This window comes from Rhopilema esculentum, chromosome 13 (assembly GCF_057945365.1).
Source record: "Rhopilema esculentum isolate cy_ngs chromosome 13, ASM5794536v1, whole genome shotgun sequence".
In the NCBI taxonomy this organism is placed as follows: domain Eukaryota; kingdom Metazoa; phylum Cnidaria; class Scyphozoa; order Rhizostomeae; family Rhizostomatidae; genus Rhopilema; species Rhopilema esculentum.
Window position 1 is genome coordinate 9,807,145 of NC_142827.1, and position 16,548 is coordinate 9,823,692.

The 16,548-nt window shown below is 36.4% G+C and overlaps 2 protein-coding genes across 2 annotated transcripts in view; both read right to left on the reverse strand.

Moving 5' to 3' along the window:
* Nucleotides 1–738: 738 nt before the first annotated feature.
* LOC135691781 (uncharacterized) lies at nt 739–12,442 on the reverse strand. Its single transcript, XM_065209751.2, has 13 exons — nt 12,330–12,442; nt 10,369–10,608; nt 9,769–9,842; nt 9,309–9,354; nt 8,780–8,965; nt 8,054–8,109; nt 7,670–7,832; nt 6,610–6,706; nt 6,188–6,263; nt 4,792–4,917; nt 3,997–4,164; nt 1,860–1,917; nt 739–1,180 (listed from the first exon to the last, which is right to left on the reverse strand). The coding sequence occupies exons 2-13, from the start codon at nt 10,564–10,566 to the stop codon at nt 1,070–1,072; spliced, it is 1,359 nt and encodes a 452-aa protein (XP_065065823.1). The 5' UTR covers nt 10,567–10,608; nt 12,330–12,442; the 3' UTR covers nt 739–1,069.
* Nucleotides 12,443–14,454: 2,012 nt separating this feature from the next.
* LOC135691779 (protein flightless-1 homolog) overlaps nt 14,455–16,548 on the reverse strand; it is a 31,973-nt gene continuing 29,879 nt past the window's right edge. Inside the window, exons 51-53 of the mRNA XM_065209749.2 lie at nt 16,213–16,260; nt 15,559–15,624; nt 14,455–15,014 (exon numbers count right to left, since the gene is read on the reverse strand). Of these exons, the coding sequence (XP_065065821.2) occupies nt 14,889–15,014; nt 15,559–15,624; nt 16,213–16,260 (240 nt within the window). The 3' untranslated portion in view covers nt 14,455–14,888. The remainder of the gene's footprint in view (nt 15,015–15,558; nt 15,625–16,212; nt 16,261–16,548) is intronic.

Sequence of the window (16,548 nt, forward strand, 5' to 3'; positions counted from 1 at the left end):
GGTATTCAAAGCTACGGTGATAGAAAAACATCTGCAATTTTCATTCGGTTCTTTTTCTTACGGCACAAAGCTTGAACAGGCATTAGAATAAGCAGCAGCAAATCTCAAACTGGAAAGCAAAAAAAAATTTTCTTGGATGATGTGAATTCAAATGAGATCACCTCCCGAAGCGAATAGACCAAACTCTTTAAATCGATGCTTGCAACGCGAGAAAACTGTATGTTGGCTGGAGTCAGGACTGATTCTCCTTCATGATAACTCCGTCGTGGACTATCATTTTCAACAAATTGTTGGGGTAAGACACTCCAAACCACGAAACGACTTGCCTTCCCTATCTGATACCGCCACAAAGGCGTATCAAATGAAACAGGACGCTATAAGCATGACAGAAAGACGTAGATGCCAAAACTAAATTTAGGCTATAATGACAATCTTGGAAAAAGTTGTTAAGACAAACCTCTAGACACGTGCCTGGCAGCATAAATGTACACCCAACTCCCTTCTAGCCCCCCTCCCCCACCCCCATTCAAAGTTCGCGCGTATGTATTTGAGTGGCAGAGATATCAAAATTGAACAGGGAGAGGGGGTGTAGAAAATCTCAACATCGTCTGTCCAGGATTGCAGACTTGTGGGCGAGAACATTTTGACCCCGTTTTAACTACATTTTGCCTCCATGCAAACCTAATCATCAGATTGAAAAACGTAAACAGGAATACACATATTGATCCACTAACAACGTTAACAAGACAACCAGGTAGGTCAACCTTTAAATATCATAAGAAAAATTTCATGTGCACACTTTAATAACTCTACAGTTGGGTTTTCTATCTCTATTCAACAAAATTAAATAAGATTGAATGCGTTTATACAATTAACTGGGAAACTTACAGAATCGAATAAGGCAGACACGCTCGTAAAACCTGTTACTCGCTGTGGATTCTTCTACAGAAACTTGCAAGGCAGTGTTCCATGTCAAATGCTCCACTCTTTATTCTTCACTGGAAACCCCAAAATAATTCTACGTTTTTCGTAAATGTTATCAATTGACTATATATTTATAGCTACCGGTTTAAGCATAGACGGCCTCCGTGCCCCATATAACTGTACCATAATGGCTAACGAGAGCTTCTTTTAATTGGATGCTGTGCTCAAAATCTCGAACTTCCACCACACATTTGATCTAAATGGAAACGCATCAGTTTAGGGAATGCATACTCGGTACTATAAGGAATGCGTAGAATTCGAAAAAATACATTTAATGGAACATTATAATTGGATATCTTCAAAGTTGAGTACCAATCTGATAAATTACAAAGTATCGTCTCATATATCCATGAAAAATGTCTTTGTCTTCAATAAATCTGTTGCGGTGACACGCTTACACACAAGCCTGGTAGTATGGGAATATTTCAACATTTGGTCTCCTCACAACATTCAACGATTGGGCGTATGAACTCTTTCCTATAAGAACCTCTCTACAAGAAACTGAGTACCGGCACTGCTTGGTGAATCAAAAACTTTCAGTGCTGGTTGATAAATTTGAACACCTTGATTTTGCAATCAGTAGTAAAACTACTTATTTGAAAAAATCATTTAGTTAAATCCATGAAAAGTTGCCCTTTTAGCATATATTTGATACAAATAGCGCAAAGACAACCTTATGCAATATTGAGTAATTTCAAGTTGACAAAAAAAATCCCCCTTCAAAAACGGTACATTTTAAGTCCCATAATTTTGACTCTTCAATCCATTTAAGATGAATTAATCACCGATGCTGTTATCAACGCCTTCTAGCTGTCATGTGTTGAAAACTGATATCTAGCTTAAAATTGTAGATCAAGTTTAAAATTGACACTTACATGAACGGTGTAAACGCTTGTATGAATCCATGCGCGCTCGTGGAAAATATCTTTGATACTAGAAAAGCCAAAACATTTTCAAGTAAATAATGATAAGGATAAATAGATTTTACAAAGTGTCCCAATATTATACAATACTATGCGGTGCATACAAGAAATAAGAGTAGAAGTAAGATATTACAATAGATTAGAAATAATTCAAGATTACAATTAAGTGTCTAAAAATTGCAGTATTTACAATAAAAAGATACTTAGAAATTAAATGCTTGTTCAAAAAAATAAGTTTTTGCTGCCTTCTTGAAAACAGTTATGTTCTTAGATTGTCTGATGTGCAGAGGCAAAGAGTTCCATGCATAAGGTGCAGCATATCCAAATGCTGTCTTGTCAAAAGTCTCTGTCCTAACTTTTGGGATTTCAAGTAGCGATAGCTCTGCTGATCGAAGCGACCTGGGAGCTTTTTTACTGATAATAGCTCCTTTAAATAACCTGGCCCACTATCGTTCATGCACTTAAAGAAAGCATCATGGAATGAATTAACCAAGGTGAATACTACAGTAAGCATTATATATGACTTGAAATATAGGGAAAGAATAAGGAATCTTATTTGCATCTTGCGATTTGAAGTTATCAGTTACAGAGAACTAAAACATAAAGGGTTTTCTACATTTCTAACACAAACATCTGATAGAGCAATGTAAATAAATATAAGACACACAAGGGGGGGGGATATTATGTTCTTTTTATCTTAAAATATCTTTTATCATTTAACAAATTTTTGTTACAAACACATTTTTATCATAATAATATTTTAAGGGTTCTATTCCGACAGAAAAATTCCCCAAGAAAGCGGTCACAATTTCAAACTCCGGCTATTTCAATCAACCAACCAAAATATCAATTTAGTAACCCTCTGTTTATCGTTAACAAGGGGATTAAAATGGTTAAGAAAGGAAACAAAACCAAATGTAACGGTGATAAGGATGTGCTAATCATTTACAACTTTTGGTTAAGCTCCATCAAAATATCAGCTTCAAGATTATATCTGACCAGAAACTGAAGACTGGAAAATCAGTTATGCAATGTTGGCAAATTAAATTTGAAGTGCTTTTATTGTCAAATAACAGCAGGGGCTTGGCTACCATTGTATGCATTTCAGAACTCTAAAATCCAGTTCCCATATTAACAGCATAGGCCTTATATCGAAGCATTTCCTCCAATGATGAAACCTTTTTTAACATCTAAAGCATCGGCTACAGCAGAAGTATACTAGGCGGGGAGGGGTAGTTGGCGGTTCCTTTAGGAAACTAAGACTGACAGAAAATTGGACTAAGTTTTGGAAACACAATAGGCTATGCATTACCCCTCCCCAATTTTTCTAACACATAAAAAAACGAGTTATTATATCGACCCTTGTTCATATTGCTATAGCTTTGACTCCAGAATTGATTCCTTGCTCATATCGGAACCTTGTTTACAATACTGTATTTATTTCATTTTATTTTAAGTATTGATAAAGTTTACATAATATTTATATATCAGTAAAAGTAAACATAATACTGTCTTACAGGCTGACCTGCAACAATTAAATCACTTAATAAGAGTGTATACTTATACAACTTAAACAACTTGTAAAACATTAAAAAACAAAAAAGGAAGGAAAAATGCGAAAGGTACTATAAAAACCAAACATTTTTGTTAAAAGTTTTAAGGGAGGCTAGCAGTTTGGTTCCCCTCCTAAACCCACTCCAAAGTTTGGTTCCCCTCCTAAACCCACTCCAAAGTTTGGTTCCCCTCCTAAACCCACTCCAAAGTTTGGTTCCCCTCCTAAACCCACTCCAAAGTTTGGTTCCCCCCTAAACCCACTCCAAAGTTTGGTTCCCCTCATAAACCCACTCCAAAGTTTGGTTCCCCTCCTAAACCCACTCCAAAGTTTGGTTCCCCCCTAAACCCACTCCAAAGTTTGGTTCCCCTCATAAACCCACTCCAAAGTTTGGTTCCCCCCTAAACCCACTCCAAAGTTTGGTTCCCCTCATAAACCCACTCCAAAGTTTACCATAATGACACGTGGCTGTGGTTTTGAGTAAAGTTTTTCAAAGTGGTCAGTTGAGATGATATCATATTATGCTATAGCACCCACCTGACACCTAATGAACAGAGCAACCTAGACAACTCTGCGATGCCACCAGGCCTATCCATGACAGTTACTTTGAATCTAATTAGACGCCCATCTGCAGCCAGACCCCGTTCTATTACACGTCCAAGCACAGTCGAGTCGATATTACCACCGCATAGTGGGAACACCACCCTATCAAAGAAAATCTTCATATCATCTTGAATTAAGAAGATCTGTATGAAGATGAGCATCTATAAATCTGCTTAATCTTCAATCAAATTGTTAAGATACTCTGCTGGAAACCGCAGAAGTGGACATGGTTCCTGAGGATTCAGCCACCGCACCCCTTCCCAAAATAATTCCAAAAACTACTATCAATTGAAAATTATCCACCAATCCCCTTTACCAATCTGCAATATATCTTGCGTTCCCTCGGCATTACCATTCTGCAGCTGGTACAAACCGCGTTCGGTAATTTGAAATGATAAAATAACGCATTTGCATTTATTTAAGCTTCATTCCTAGATTGAATACAGCTTCACTCAATTTCAAAATGTTTTCATAGGCCTGTTAAATTCAAGCTTCCCTTTGACAGCAAAACACGATTCATTCTGCGACATTCAACTACATTCGACTATAACCAATAACATGGTTGAGATTATTGTGATAGGAAAAAATAGGTAAATATTGTAGTGGCACGATGAGAGGAGGGTTTATTGACTGTCAAAGCACATGTCTTCTGATTTTGAGAGATTAAATGCCCTAGACCCAAGGCTGATTTAAGGAAAATAGAATAACAAAACAAGGGGGCTTGCTCACCTTTTTCCTTCTAATTCTGGCAGAAGCCCCGCCAAGACAGCTGCTATCCCAGTTGCTCCGGCCCCTTCCACAACACACTTCTCTTCCTCAACCAGACGCAGCACGGCAATAGCGATGTAGTTTTCACTGAAACACCAAAAGCGCGATTTAATAGGGGCTGTTGTTTCAGAGATGTTTTCGCGGTATTTTAATGGGCAAAACGAAGCATGTTTTTACAAGGTATTTCATTTACAATCTTCAAAGAATCGATCACTAAAGCTTAGTAATTATTTCACTTATGTGAAACAATTAAGAGCTAAAACTCTTGAACAACGAAAGACAAAAAGACAGCATTGTACCAAAGGTTGAAAAACAAAATAACTCTGAAATATGTATGGAGCTCAGAGCTCTTACAAAACATACTCTCAACAACCTCTTCAGTGCGACTTCACGATAAGCAGGGTGGTAGAAAACTATCCACTTAATCTAATATGGTTGGGTTTGAACAATCTGGAAAGGGTTGCCAGTCTTCGAAGGCATTTGGCTGAATTCATCATAATTCCAAATAAATAAGTACAGAATTAAATACACAATTAATATATATATATATATATATATACGATTTTAGATATAAGCAGTAAGGAAAAAAATTGAAGTTGAACAAATTGAAATTAAGTAGTGAAATGAATTTAAAATTATGGTATTTATAGCAACGACGCCTAGTGATGCTGACCACAGGTTCGTGTCCTGCCCTGGACGTATCACTTAATCACACTCCTCATTTTATTTTCTGTTTTGCACTCACATCCTAATGCTTTGAGGGAGAGTGTAAAGGGTGCATTTTCGATGAAATAGGATAATATTGAAATAGAGGCCTAAGGGTACGGCCTATAAACTTATTCTACATTTTATAACAAAATGTGTTTAAATAGTCTGATTAAAGTTGAGAATCTGTGAAAATATGACGGCCACATGGTCAAATCTTTCCAAGAAAGACTAATGAAAAAAAAGAAATTGAAGTACAGGGTCCAAACCCCCTTTTCTGAAGGTGGATTTTAAAGATTGAGGAAAAAGTCCAGACGAATTGCTAGCAATTTTCTTGACTCTCGAAAGAGCCTTAATAAATTACTGCTTGGTGCTTGCGGCTTGCGACTTGACATGGGTCAGCAGAACAGTTGATTCACATGCAAAATGAATGTCTGAGAAAAGTGGCGTCTTTGCCAATTAAACACACGAGACTTCTCATAAGAAAAAACTAGCACTTAACTGAAAGTATTGTAGGTAAGAGATTTCAGCTGGTGTTTTCACACTAGCTATGAATGGTCATCCAGTTGCTGACGTCAAGAGCTGGAAATACACAGATTCGTAGTTTCACAACAAGGCATTTATGCAAGAAAAATGTACAAAAATCTTTTACCTGACGGAGACAACTTTGTCTACGAGATCCCGACAAGAAGCAAAAGCATTTTGACCAACTTTAGCAACACAGAGACCTAAAACACAAGAATAAATAATTGGTGTGCTTGTAGCAGATTAGGGCAAACTTTAAATCCTGTTACTGTGTGCCTGGCTAGCTGTCATACTAGAGGTCAAGAAGCAGAAAGGGTTTAAAACAGAAATACAACATTTGCAGCATGTCTCAAACTAGTTAAAGACGATAATCAGATTTCGAGCACACCTAACACACTGCTAAAGAGAGGGTGAGAGCTTGTTCAAAAATATATGTTAACTTGTTAAGGGCTTGATAAAACGACTATTCATACCTCCATGCTTAGAAGGAAGGCTTATCAAAGTTGGGGGCTTGATCAAATTATCACGGTAAAATAAATGCAATCTTACCATCAGCCAACGTCAATGATTGGTTAGCTTCTATGCGCACAGGATGTCCAGCATCCATTGCAGCTTTAAAACTGGCGCATTCTTCACTTTCTGCGGCCTAAAACAAAAAGTAGATTGTGAGCAAACGGCAGTTCTATTTCATGCACCAAACGTGAAGCATTTTTTTTCAAAGTCCAGAAACCCTAATTACATGTTGGAAAAGACTGGGCCTGCAAATTGTTTATAAGCATAAGACCTTTAACGTCTTTGACTAGATAATAGAACGCTAAGCTATGACCTGGTTTTATTGGGCGAAAAAACATTACACACAGAAACGACAGATAGATTTTGGGATTTTAGGCCAAAAAACGCATGATCCCTTAAACGAATAAGCCAAAATTGACATCTAATAAAGTGTTCAAAAGGACCAATAAGGGACGAAAATTACCACAGGAAAATCATTCTCCAAAGCCCTTTTGTTATTATACTTCCTTAACACCAATTACGTGGACGGATCTTTAAAATGTTCTTGTGAAAAGCCAGTCCGTTGAAACGATTGAGCCCTGGGAGCAAGGTGGTGCCCAGTTCTTTCTCCTGACAACCAATGCGTTGACAGGCATTTCGATAAATCGCTTCGGTCAAGGATCTCGGGGGTTAGTAGCATAAATGTGTTATAGCATAAACACAAATATGAATCAAAACTTATGTATTTCACAAGTTGGATTTTCTTTCAACAGTCTAGAGTTTACAATACTTGGTTTCTGTAACCAGAAAAAGCCTTTGAATTGATTCTGGTTAGAGAAGAATCCAGAGCGAAATTACTTTCCCTAACATGACAGTTTTCCCATACTCTACTATGTTTGCAAACTGATTCCTTTTCAAATAACATTGTTTCCTTGAATTTCTAGTCCCATGAGCTCATTATAACACACTACAACAAACATTGTTATTTGGGAGATGGGTACTATGTCAGTTCTCTTTACCTGCTGACTTTTCAAAAGAGTGACTTTGTCTGCAATGACTATGCTTCAAGACTTTTGGCAGGGATTGTATGGCTTCTTGTTGGCAGTTAAATACTTACAATGATCATAATATTTGGACAGAGAGTCTTTAAAGCAACAGAGCAACCAGATAAGAGCCCTGCGCCACCCACTGGTATAACTATGGCATCAATGTTATCAACTTGCTCGGCAATTTCCAATCCCATGGTGCCTTGACCAGCTAAGATGTGAGGATGGTCATAGCTGCAAAGAACAAAAAAAACAAAAAAACCGTGAAAACCGAATCAAAGCGAGAATCAATAGATATGAATGTTCCCTCTCTATTCTTTTCCAGTTTTTTAATATTGAGTAGTATGATATTGACATGTAGTTGACCTTAACGGTTTTAGATATGTTGTCGACCCAAAAAAGTCAAGACCCTGCTATTTAAATGTGAAAAAGTCTCTTAAAAGACTCATTCTTACCCATTTATGTAGGCTAATCTATTCGCTTTCGCCATTTTCATTGCAACATCTTTCGCCTGTGTAAAAAGTGGTATTAAATTACAGCTTCACAAAACAAGAAAAAAGACACGAAATTTATGCGAGATAAATGATACATGATGATTTATGCATGTTTTGAATAAAAAAAGATTAAAAAGACAATCATTAGGAACTGGTGTTGTCACATGTGATGGGGAAATGACAAGCTTAAGATAAGAAATAGGATCCTTTGGCAAAAGGTAACTAAGAAAATGACCATTTGCTAGCAAATCTTTGTTGTTAGAAACAAGGTAACACTCATTTTATAGGGCTCATGCTAATTAACAAAGACTTTACAAATGTGTCAGATATCTAGGAAGAGCTTTTCTTTTTATTAAACCATCTGAAAAAATTATGTTTCCATAAAATACTGTTTAGTAACTGTTTCTGCTCAGGAAATGTGGAACATATTCCAGTGTGGGGGGCTAAAGTTTTGGAGATAAAGAACAGATGGATTCATGGTATAGATTTAGGTACATTTTGTGAATCACTGGGAGATCTAAGCCAACTGCTTTGCAGTCCCTCTTGCAGTTCATTCCTTCTCAGTAAATACAGACCCATTTAGGATTCTTCAAATGTGGAATTGGACAGCTCCTGAACAAACTGTTGAATAGACCAGCTTTTCAAATAATGCAAAAAAATGATCAAAAACTTTCTAAATCAACATACCTCTATGATATCTGAACCAATCACATGAACATTAGCCCCATACTTCTTACATGCATTAATTTTCATGATTGGTGCATTGAGAGGCATCACCACTGTAACTGGCACATTCAGCTCTTTTCCGTGGTATGCCAAAGCCAAGGCATGGTTACCAGCAGATGCAGCTACCACACCACGTGACTTTTGTTTCTGGTGGTAAAAGAATTTGCCTGGGTGTATTCAAATGGATGCCTCCAGTACTTAACAATCAATAAAATAGCTTCAGGAAAACAATAACAACGTTTTTCAAGGTATCGATGTCAATGTTTATTAGTGTCAGTTTTAAATAAAATGAAAAACATAGATAATTTAACAAAGTGGATCAAATGCTGTCCCTTGGTGCCTTTTACATTTCATTTTACATCTTTTACATTTCATTTCATCTCCAATTTTGTGGGTTTCTTGTTTATGTTTTTGTAGGTGTATGCCATTAATAGTTTTATTTGCGATTAAAGGCAGAATAAAAACATAAGTGATTTTTAGGATTTAATACCTTTGAGAGCATTGTCAATGTGTTTCTTGCTCCTCGTTCTTTGAAACTAGAATAATAATGTGTTAAATGATTTGTGATGAATTTTATCATGACTAGCTGGAGGCTTTAATTGAAAAATAGCAACAATTTGCAGAGCTAATCTAACTAATTTTTATGAGAAGGTAGAAGGCTACATTACAGCCTTGCTTTATGCTATTGTCCATCAAAAGGTTGTCCCTGACGGTAGGGGCCAAATGTTCTAAAATTTGTTGGACTCGTCAGAAAATTTAATGTTTCTAAAACAAAACAAGCACTGAATCTTTTCTGTTTCACCTCCTCCTATGCTTAAAATACATTTACTTTATATTTTTGCCCCACACCTTAGTTATTCACACAATGACACCCTGACAATATGCACTCAGTTGTATGTGCTCAATTTGATGTCAACAATGTAAATGTGAAAACATGAATGATTTGCTACCTTCCTGTTACTTGCATATAATCCCTTTTAAGAAAGACTTCCATACCAAGAGCTTCTGATAGCCTGATGGATTTCTAAAACCCGAAGATCAATACAAAATTAATTCTTAAAAAAATGCTGACAAGCTTTAAGGATTCAATGCTCTTCTACTCTTTGAAGTCCAAGAAAAACTGTCTGGCTGAAGACCATTTGTCCATGGACTTTCAGTCAGCAGTATTGCAAAAGGTTCTAAATTATTTTTGTCAAATAGCAGCTAAAAATGTAGAAAAATGAACAACAAAGGATTTTGAAAACAATTCTCAATGATTTTGAGAGCATTGCTATAGATCTATAGATTTTAAGAGCATTGCTAACTCCCTTATCCAAGTGAGAGACCAAAGTGATAGTGGCCGCTTTCTCCATTAACCTTAATTTTTTATATATCTATACACTTTAAATAAAATACAAAGTCTATCTGAGAATGAGCATTCACTAAAATATTACCATATGTTCCCATCTTAGCCTCCTCCCAGCTTTAAAAATATCTTAGCTGGAACTGCTACACCTGAATCTATAATGATAACAAAGATACAAGTTATGTCTACCAAACAAAACACATACCTCACAGGCAGTCTTCCGAATGCCAGATTTAATCCTGTATGCAGCAGCACTGATGTCCTCAAATGTCACAGTGATTGGATCATTACACTCCCCGGTCAAGCTTAGCTGTCTGATCATTGGGTTGGCGCTGTTTTCAAATGGCTTAATTTCATCATCAATTGAATCAGCCTTTTCTGAAGTACTTGAAACTTGCTCCATTTTGCAGCTTCCTAGCACTTTTACAATTTAATCTTTATCAATCTGTCAAGCAATGTAAAATACTTAAGTCTTCTGGTTCACTAATAAGCTTGAAAAGTAAAAACTAACATAACAGGACCTCATAGCAGATTATCTCTGTTGTGTACTATGAAGAAAATTTAAGTCATTACTAAAGAGAAACTTGAATTATTAGCATGCATTATGAAAAAGACAACTGAATTATGACAAAAAAGGATTGTAAAAAATGAAGTAGGTACCATATTTTATATCAATAAAATTTGCTAGCCTACAATGACAAGTTCAATTTTTTATCAAACAGGATAAAAAGAATGTCAACTGAGAGAAACAGAAGTTAATTGAAAAGATGCAAGATGGACAGTTGACCTGAACAGGATGTTTTTGTCTGGCTTGAACACTCCACTTAAAAAGAAAATAAAACCAACTGAGTTATGTTACAGTCTATTTAAACAGGTAACATTTTACTTTCTTGGCTACTTGTAATGTATTTTGCTCTTCAAGATCTTTCCACAATTGACAAGTGAAGTTAAGTCTCAAACTGCCTCAAAAAGCAACCTGCCTCGACTACTCTTATTTGCATATTGTACACACTCACATCTGCATATGGTATATATTTGCAAACAGGCACAATTATTTGCAGCTTGGCTTGTCTACTCTTAAAGTTAAATTATCATTACAAAGATAATATCCACCAGAGGTAACTTAAAACATATAATTTTTGCTGTTACTTACAATATTCTTGTGTTTGGTATCATTAATTGCATTTATAAGGCTCTTTCATTGCTTTAGTTTAAACTCATTAAAAACTTTATTTCAACACAAATTCCTTTGAATCACCAATAAAATAAGCATAATAATGTTGGATCTTTGTGAAGCTCTATGTGACAGGCCTAACAAAAACACCAGTTATTTCAATGGTACTTGCCTAAATAGCTTTCAGGCTTCCATTTAGCCATTATTCTGACCTGTTGCTTCATATCTATTTTGCTTATTAGATGAACCTGTTTCCTTTGACCATAATTGATTCAAGTGCTCATTTACAGAATAATTTCAACACCTCTGTTGTGCCAAAAGCAGATATAACAATGCTTAGTCATGAAACCCGGTTCCCTCTACTAATTATGATTCTACCTTGTTCACGGCAGCTTTTAGCTCATAAAAAATTCAAAATAATGAACAATACAAACACAAATAAAATTTTCATGGAGATAATTACAAAATCTTATCAATTAACAAAACTAAAATTAAGTAGAAATCCCATTGAATCGAAAAAAATGCAACTTCTCGGTAACAAATATATCCTATCCACTTTTGCTGTCCGAGCTTAGAATTTTACTTAACAATGGTTAACAAACATAATAAAAATATGTTGCACATCACACAATAATTTGACTACCAAAACCTTTTTTGGCAAAGAAAAACGTGTGGCTGTTAACTTTCTTTATTAAAAGGTGAGGTTTCGCTCATGGCGGCCAGTTTGTTATTATTTCAAAAAGCACATTAGACTTATAGCATCTAGGTTTGTTTTATGGTTAAAGCATACACAATGGCTGTTGTGTCTGGCTAGGCCGTGTAGGGCAAGCGGTCCGGGCTAGACCCGAAGGGTTTGAGGACAGACCTAGAGGTGTGTCAAATAGCGATGGTAGAAAAAGGCTCAGCATAAAAACGATTAGACGCTAAAAAATAACGTCCATATCGCAAGACAAAAATAAAAACAGCAAAAATCTAATGTCAAATATACCAACCTTCTGCAGGAAACTTAGAAGAAACGTTGCACAAAAAGAAGCAGAGTCTGGTCTGCGAAGCGGTACTCCTCCATGAAGGACAAACTTTTTGTGTGTACGGGCGGCTTTTGGTAAGCTATGGGCGGCCAAGGGGTAATGGGAGAAGGAACAGGCTAGCTCAAGGGGGGTGCTTAGGTCTCATTTTGCCGCTAAAGTGGGCGAGTCATCCTTAGTTTGCTGACGAGTCTGAAAATATGCCGACAAAACACCCAAAACGTGGCAAAAACATGGTGTTGCAACATTTTTTTCCAAGGGAAGTTTTACATCCCCACGCCCCACTGTAAAAAGCGGCCCCGAGGCCTAGTGTGGAATCTGAAGCAATAAAAAATTTGTCACATTCACATATGAGAATTCCCAAGCATTTTTTTAAATTAAGTTAATCCTTGATATCAGAATGAAACTGACCACGAATTACTTGGGCGGCTAAAGGTTGGTGACGGCTTCATTATTCGCGCGAACTGGCCGACAAAAAGAGCAGTCGACTCGACGAGAGGTTACGTTAAACCAAAAAGCTAAACGCATTGTGGACCGAAAGGGAGTAGCCGGGGGCACTGGGAGCCCGCCCCCAATGATCCCAGTTTTGAAAATTGACCATTTTTGTGCCTTTTTCTAATGTTGAGATGTAACATCGACCGCAACTTCCAATTAAGGCTTCTGAACACTTGACGTACATCAAAACGAATATTAATGTTATGATTTGTAGCTGTAGAAAAATCAATTAAAACCATCCGAACCACAAATTATCCAAAATATGAGAATATCGAGCTTCGGCAACCATATTATAGTTTTTGGTTTATCTGGTTAATCTGCCAAAAGATTTTAATAAAAGGTACCATGATAAAATATCACCAGTAAAAAGCTATCTTGATCAGAACACATCGTAACCAGCAAACGCAAGTTTGTACTTTAGAGCCCTGTGGGCACAGAGTATCACGGGGGCCTTATGTAGATTTGATACCCGATATTGTGATAATGGTTGCACATGGGCCTAAACTAAAATACTTTCGTTGAAAATTTGATTTCGATCATATGTTATAGATAACTTTACGATAAAATCTGACCATTCCAAAAATTTTGGGGCCCCTCTAACGCTAGGGGCCCTAGGTACAGTGCCCAGTATGCCCTACGGTTAATGTGGCACTGGACCAGCCGCGAATGTGCCAACTTCTCACAGGATTCTATAGTGACGTAGCTGACGATGGAAAAAACTAGAATGATCTTTCCTGGTTTGTTCAGTCAAAGAATGTTTGCAAGTGACCTACAAGGATGTTGAAGGCCTTGCGGATTTCGTCCATATAATATGACATGACATGAATGCTGTCAGTTTAACCACCATTAGCAGCTTTTTAGGACAGAAGTCTGAAGAGTGGCATTTTGCATACTTTTCTTAAGATGAACATTTATAAAACGTTACGTTACTGAAAACGCTGTTCTATGTTTTTTAATAGAGGTCTTGAAACCTGGACTAAAGAAATATAAAATTATCATAGAGAGAACAAGAAGCAAAGGCGAAGACAAAAGCAGCGTTTCCTTCATCTGTTCTAACAGCGGAATGGGAAAGATAACAGACGAGAATATAAATAAGAAAATCAAGCACCTCCTTCCTTTCTTCGAGCTTGTTTCCTTTCTGCAAATACAACTTCAAAGTCAAAGAGCAGGAGGAGAGCACGGAAAAGTGGAAACAAAGCATACTAAAGTACTTTTCGCCCGACTCTTCTCAAGGTAACAACGTTGAATAACGACCAAGGTAAGCAGAAAATTTATATCCAGCGGCGGATCGAAAGAAACGTGAGAGGAAGAGAGGCGCGTTTGATTGGTTCCTTGCTTTTGAGCATGCTATATATTCACACACCTTTAAAAGGAGGGCGACTTCATTATCATCTTGCTCTGAGGTCTGTAGCAGGCTTCGTTACCCTACAAATTGCTGCTTTTGCTAAGGAGTAATCTGTCTCTGCAAGTATCTTACTTCTCTCTGGTTGATGCCAAGATTTCATTGGCTTTTAAATCCACATCATGCTATGCAAATTGTGATTCTTGGCGAAACTGTACTTGCTAATAGAGCAAGCGTAAAGAACTCAAGACTATGTAAAGGAACCCATTCAAAAAATATATAGTTCTTCTGGTAATCAACTTTAATAAAATGTTTAAATCTTCTTAATGAGAGGACCATATTTCTTTCAGTAAAAGATATTTAAAGAAGATTAATCAATATAACCTTTTTCACATTAGTCTTTTAGACAACTAAGTATAAAATATTTCTTAATAAAAAGGAACTGTTACGATAATTGATTACAAAATACTAACATTTTACAATAATCAAAAATTATACAGGTCTATGATTCAACAAGAGCCGCAAGGTGAAAGTGAATCTTTTTAAACTGGCGCCAATTTTCAAATTTTCTCTCTTGGTTAATCTTTTTGTAATAAGAAATAAATAGGCATTTTTAGACTAGGATTTGACGAAATGTTACTTGCATTAAGAAACTGTTTCTTACGAGAATGTTACAGTGTGGTCTGTTATTACTGTTTCCACTCTATCCAGCCGTGGAAACAACTTGTAAAGGGATATGGCTCTTTTAGTTTGCCTGTAAGATGAAGTTGACGCGGTTCCCCAAGTTTCTGTTCCTTGATGTGCTGGATATAGACCTACAATGGACGGAGATTGTGTAAATGAGACAGTTTAAAGAGAACTGGAGCCCAGGGGTGTAGCGCTAGGGGGCTCAAGGGTTTGTTAATGCCGAAAAGAAGCCAATTTCTATTTTTACACTGTATTTGTTGCCACATTCTGTGCACCAACCCTACCCCCTTTTTATTTTGATTGCACTATATCTCTGCTAAAACCTGTCAATGGATTTTACTTCGTAGCCTAGTTCTATTGCCAACCAGAAGTCAACAGAGAATTTCTTCTTACAAAAAAGTCCTTCTTTTCAAACACAAACTCAGGGAACTTTTCTTAAATATTTTTTCATTTTCTTTGATAAGGACAAAATTATTGACTTACATAATGAAGAAAATAAATGAAATTTCAATAAACTGACAATTCACGGCTAAGTCTCTTGGCTTTTTGCTACTGATTAAAAGATTCTGAGTTTTCCTACAGCCAGTAGAATGTTTATTTGAATTGGAGAAAGAAAGATGCGAAACTTACAATGGTACTTTGCATTTGAAAAAAGAATTATAATCTGCATACCTGGGCACTTTTTAAAGCCAGCTTTTTCTCGATATCACTTGCATTAGGACCCATCCAAATAAACAACTAAAATAAAAATTGTTAATCATACTTTAGAAAGATAAAAGAAGTTTCATGAACAGAATTTTTCGAATTTGAATTCATCACCTTTTCCACCTAATCAAGAAAGTACTGCACTTTTATAAAGTGGATGATAAGGGTTATAACGATCACTGCTTCGCTTTCAATTTCATAAGAAAGACACGGAATTAGAAAGACAAAAGTGTTAAGGGCACCAAGGAATCATTCGAGGCAATGTACTTTCTACAAAAACAACTATGCAGCACCTTGAAAAATCTGTTTTACTTATTCGGGTTCTTAACGGTCTTCAAGATGGAAGATGGAGATTTGAGGAAGTGTGACGAAATACGGCGCAGAAAATTGAAGTCTGGCAGTACCATAGTGCATACAATTTTGTTACTTACAAAAAGTAAATAGTTTTCATCGCTAGATTGTCTCAGTATACCAAACACTTTTTATATACATACATATGTAGGGTCAAATTTGACTCCACATACATGCATATATGAAAGAACTAACTACGTGGGGAGACATGGAAATGACGGGTTCTAAAAGCGGCAAAAACTACCATATTTGGTATCAACTAATTCATACCTCCTTGCCAGTATCAAGCATCATGACGTCATCATCAGCAAGATCATCCTAGAAAAATAAACTTGAACTCGGAAAAGAAGAAAATACAGATTCGCTGCAGCATAATTGGCATTTTTTGAAAGGATCATTTCTTATATAAAAAACAGCGGATTAGTATATTCTTCAGTGAAATGAATTATATATAAACAAATGGATGTGGTGTTTTCATGCGTAAAGAGCCACAACAACCACAGCAAATTCAACAGGATATGCGATGGCTAAAAAACTGAATGCCTAAATCAATGTACACTTCCTTATAAATAAAAAATAATCGCAATGGTTCAAAACAGATGGGTA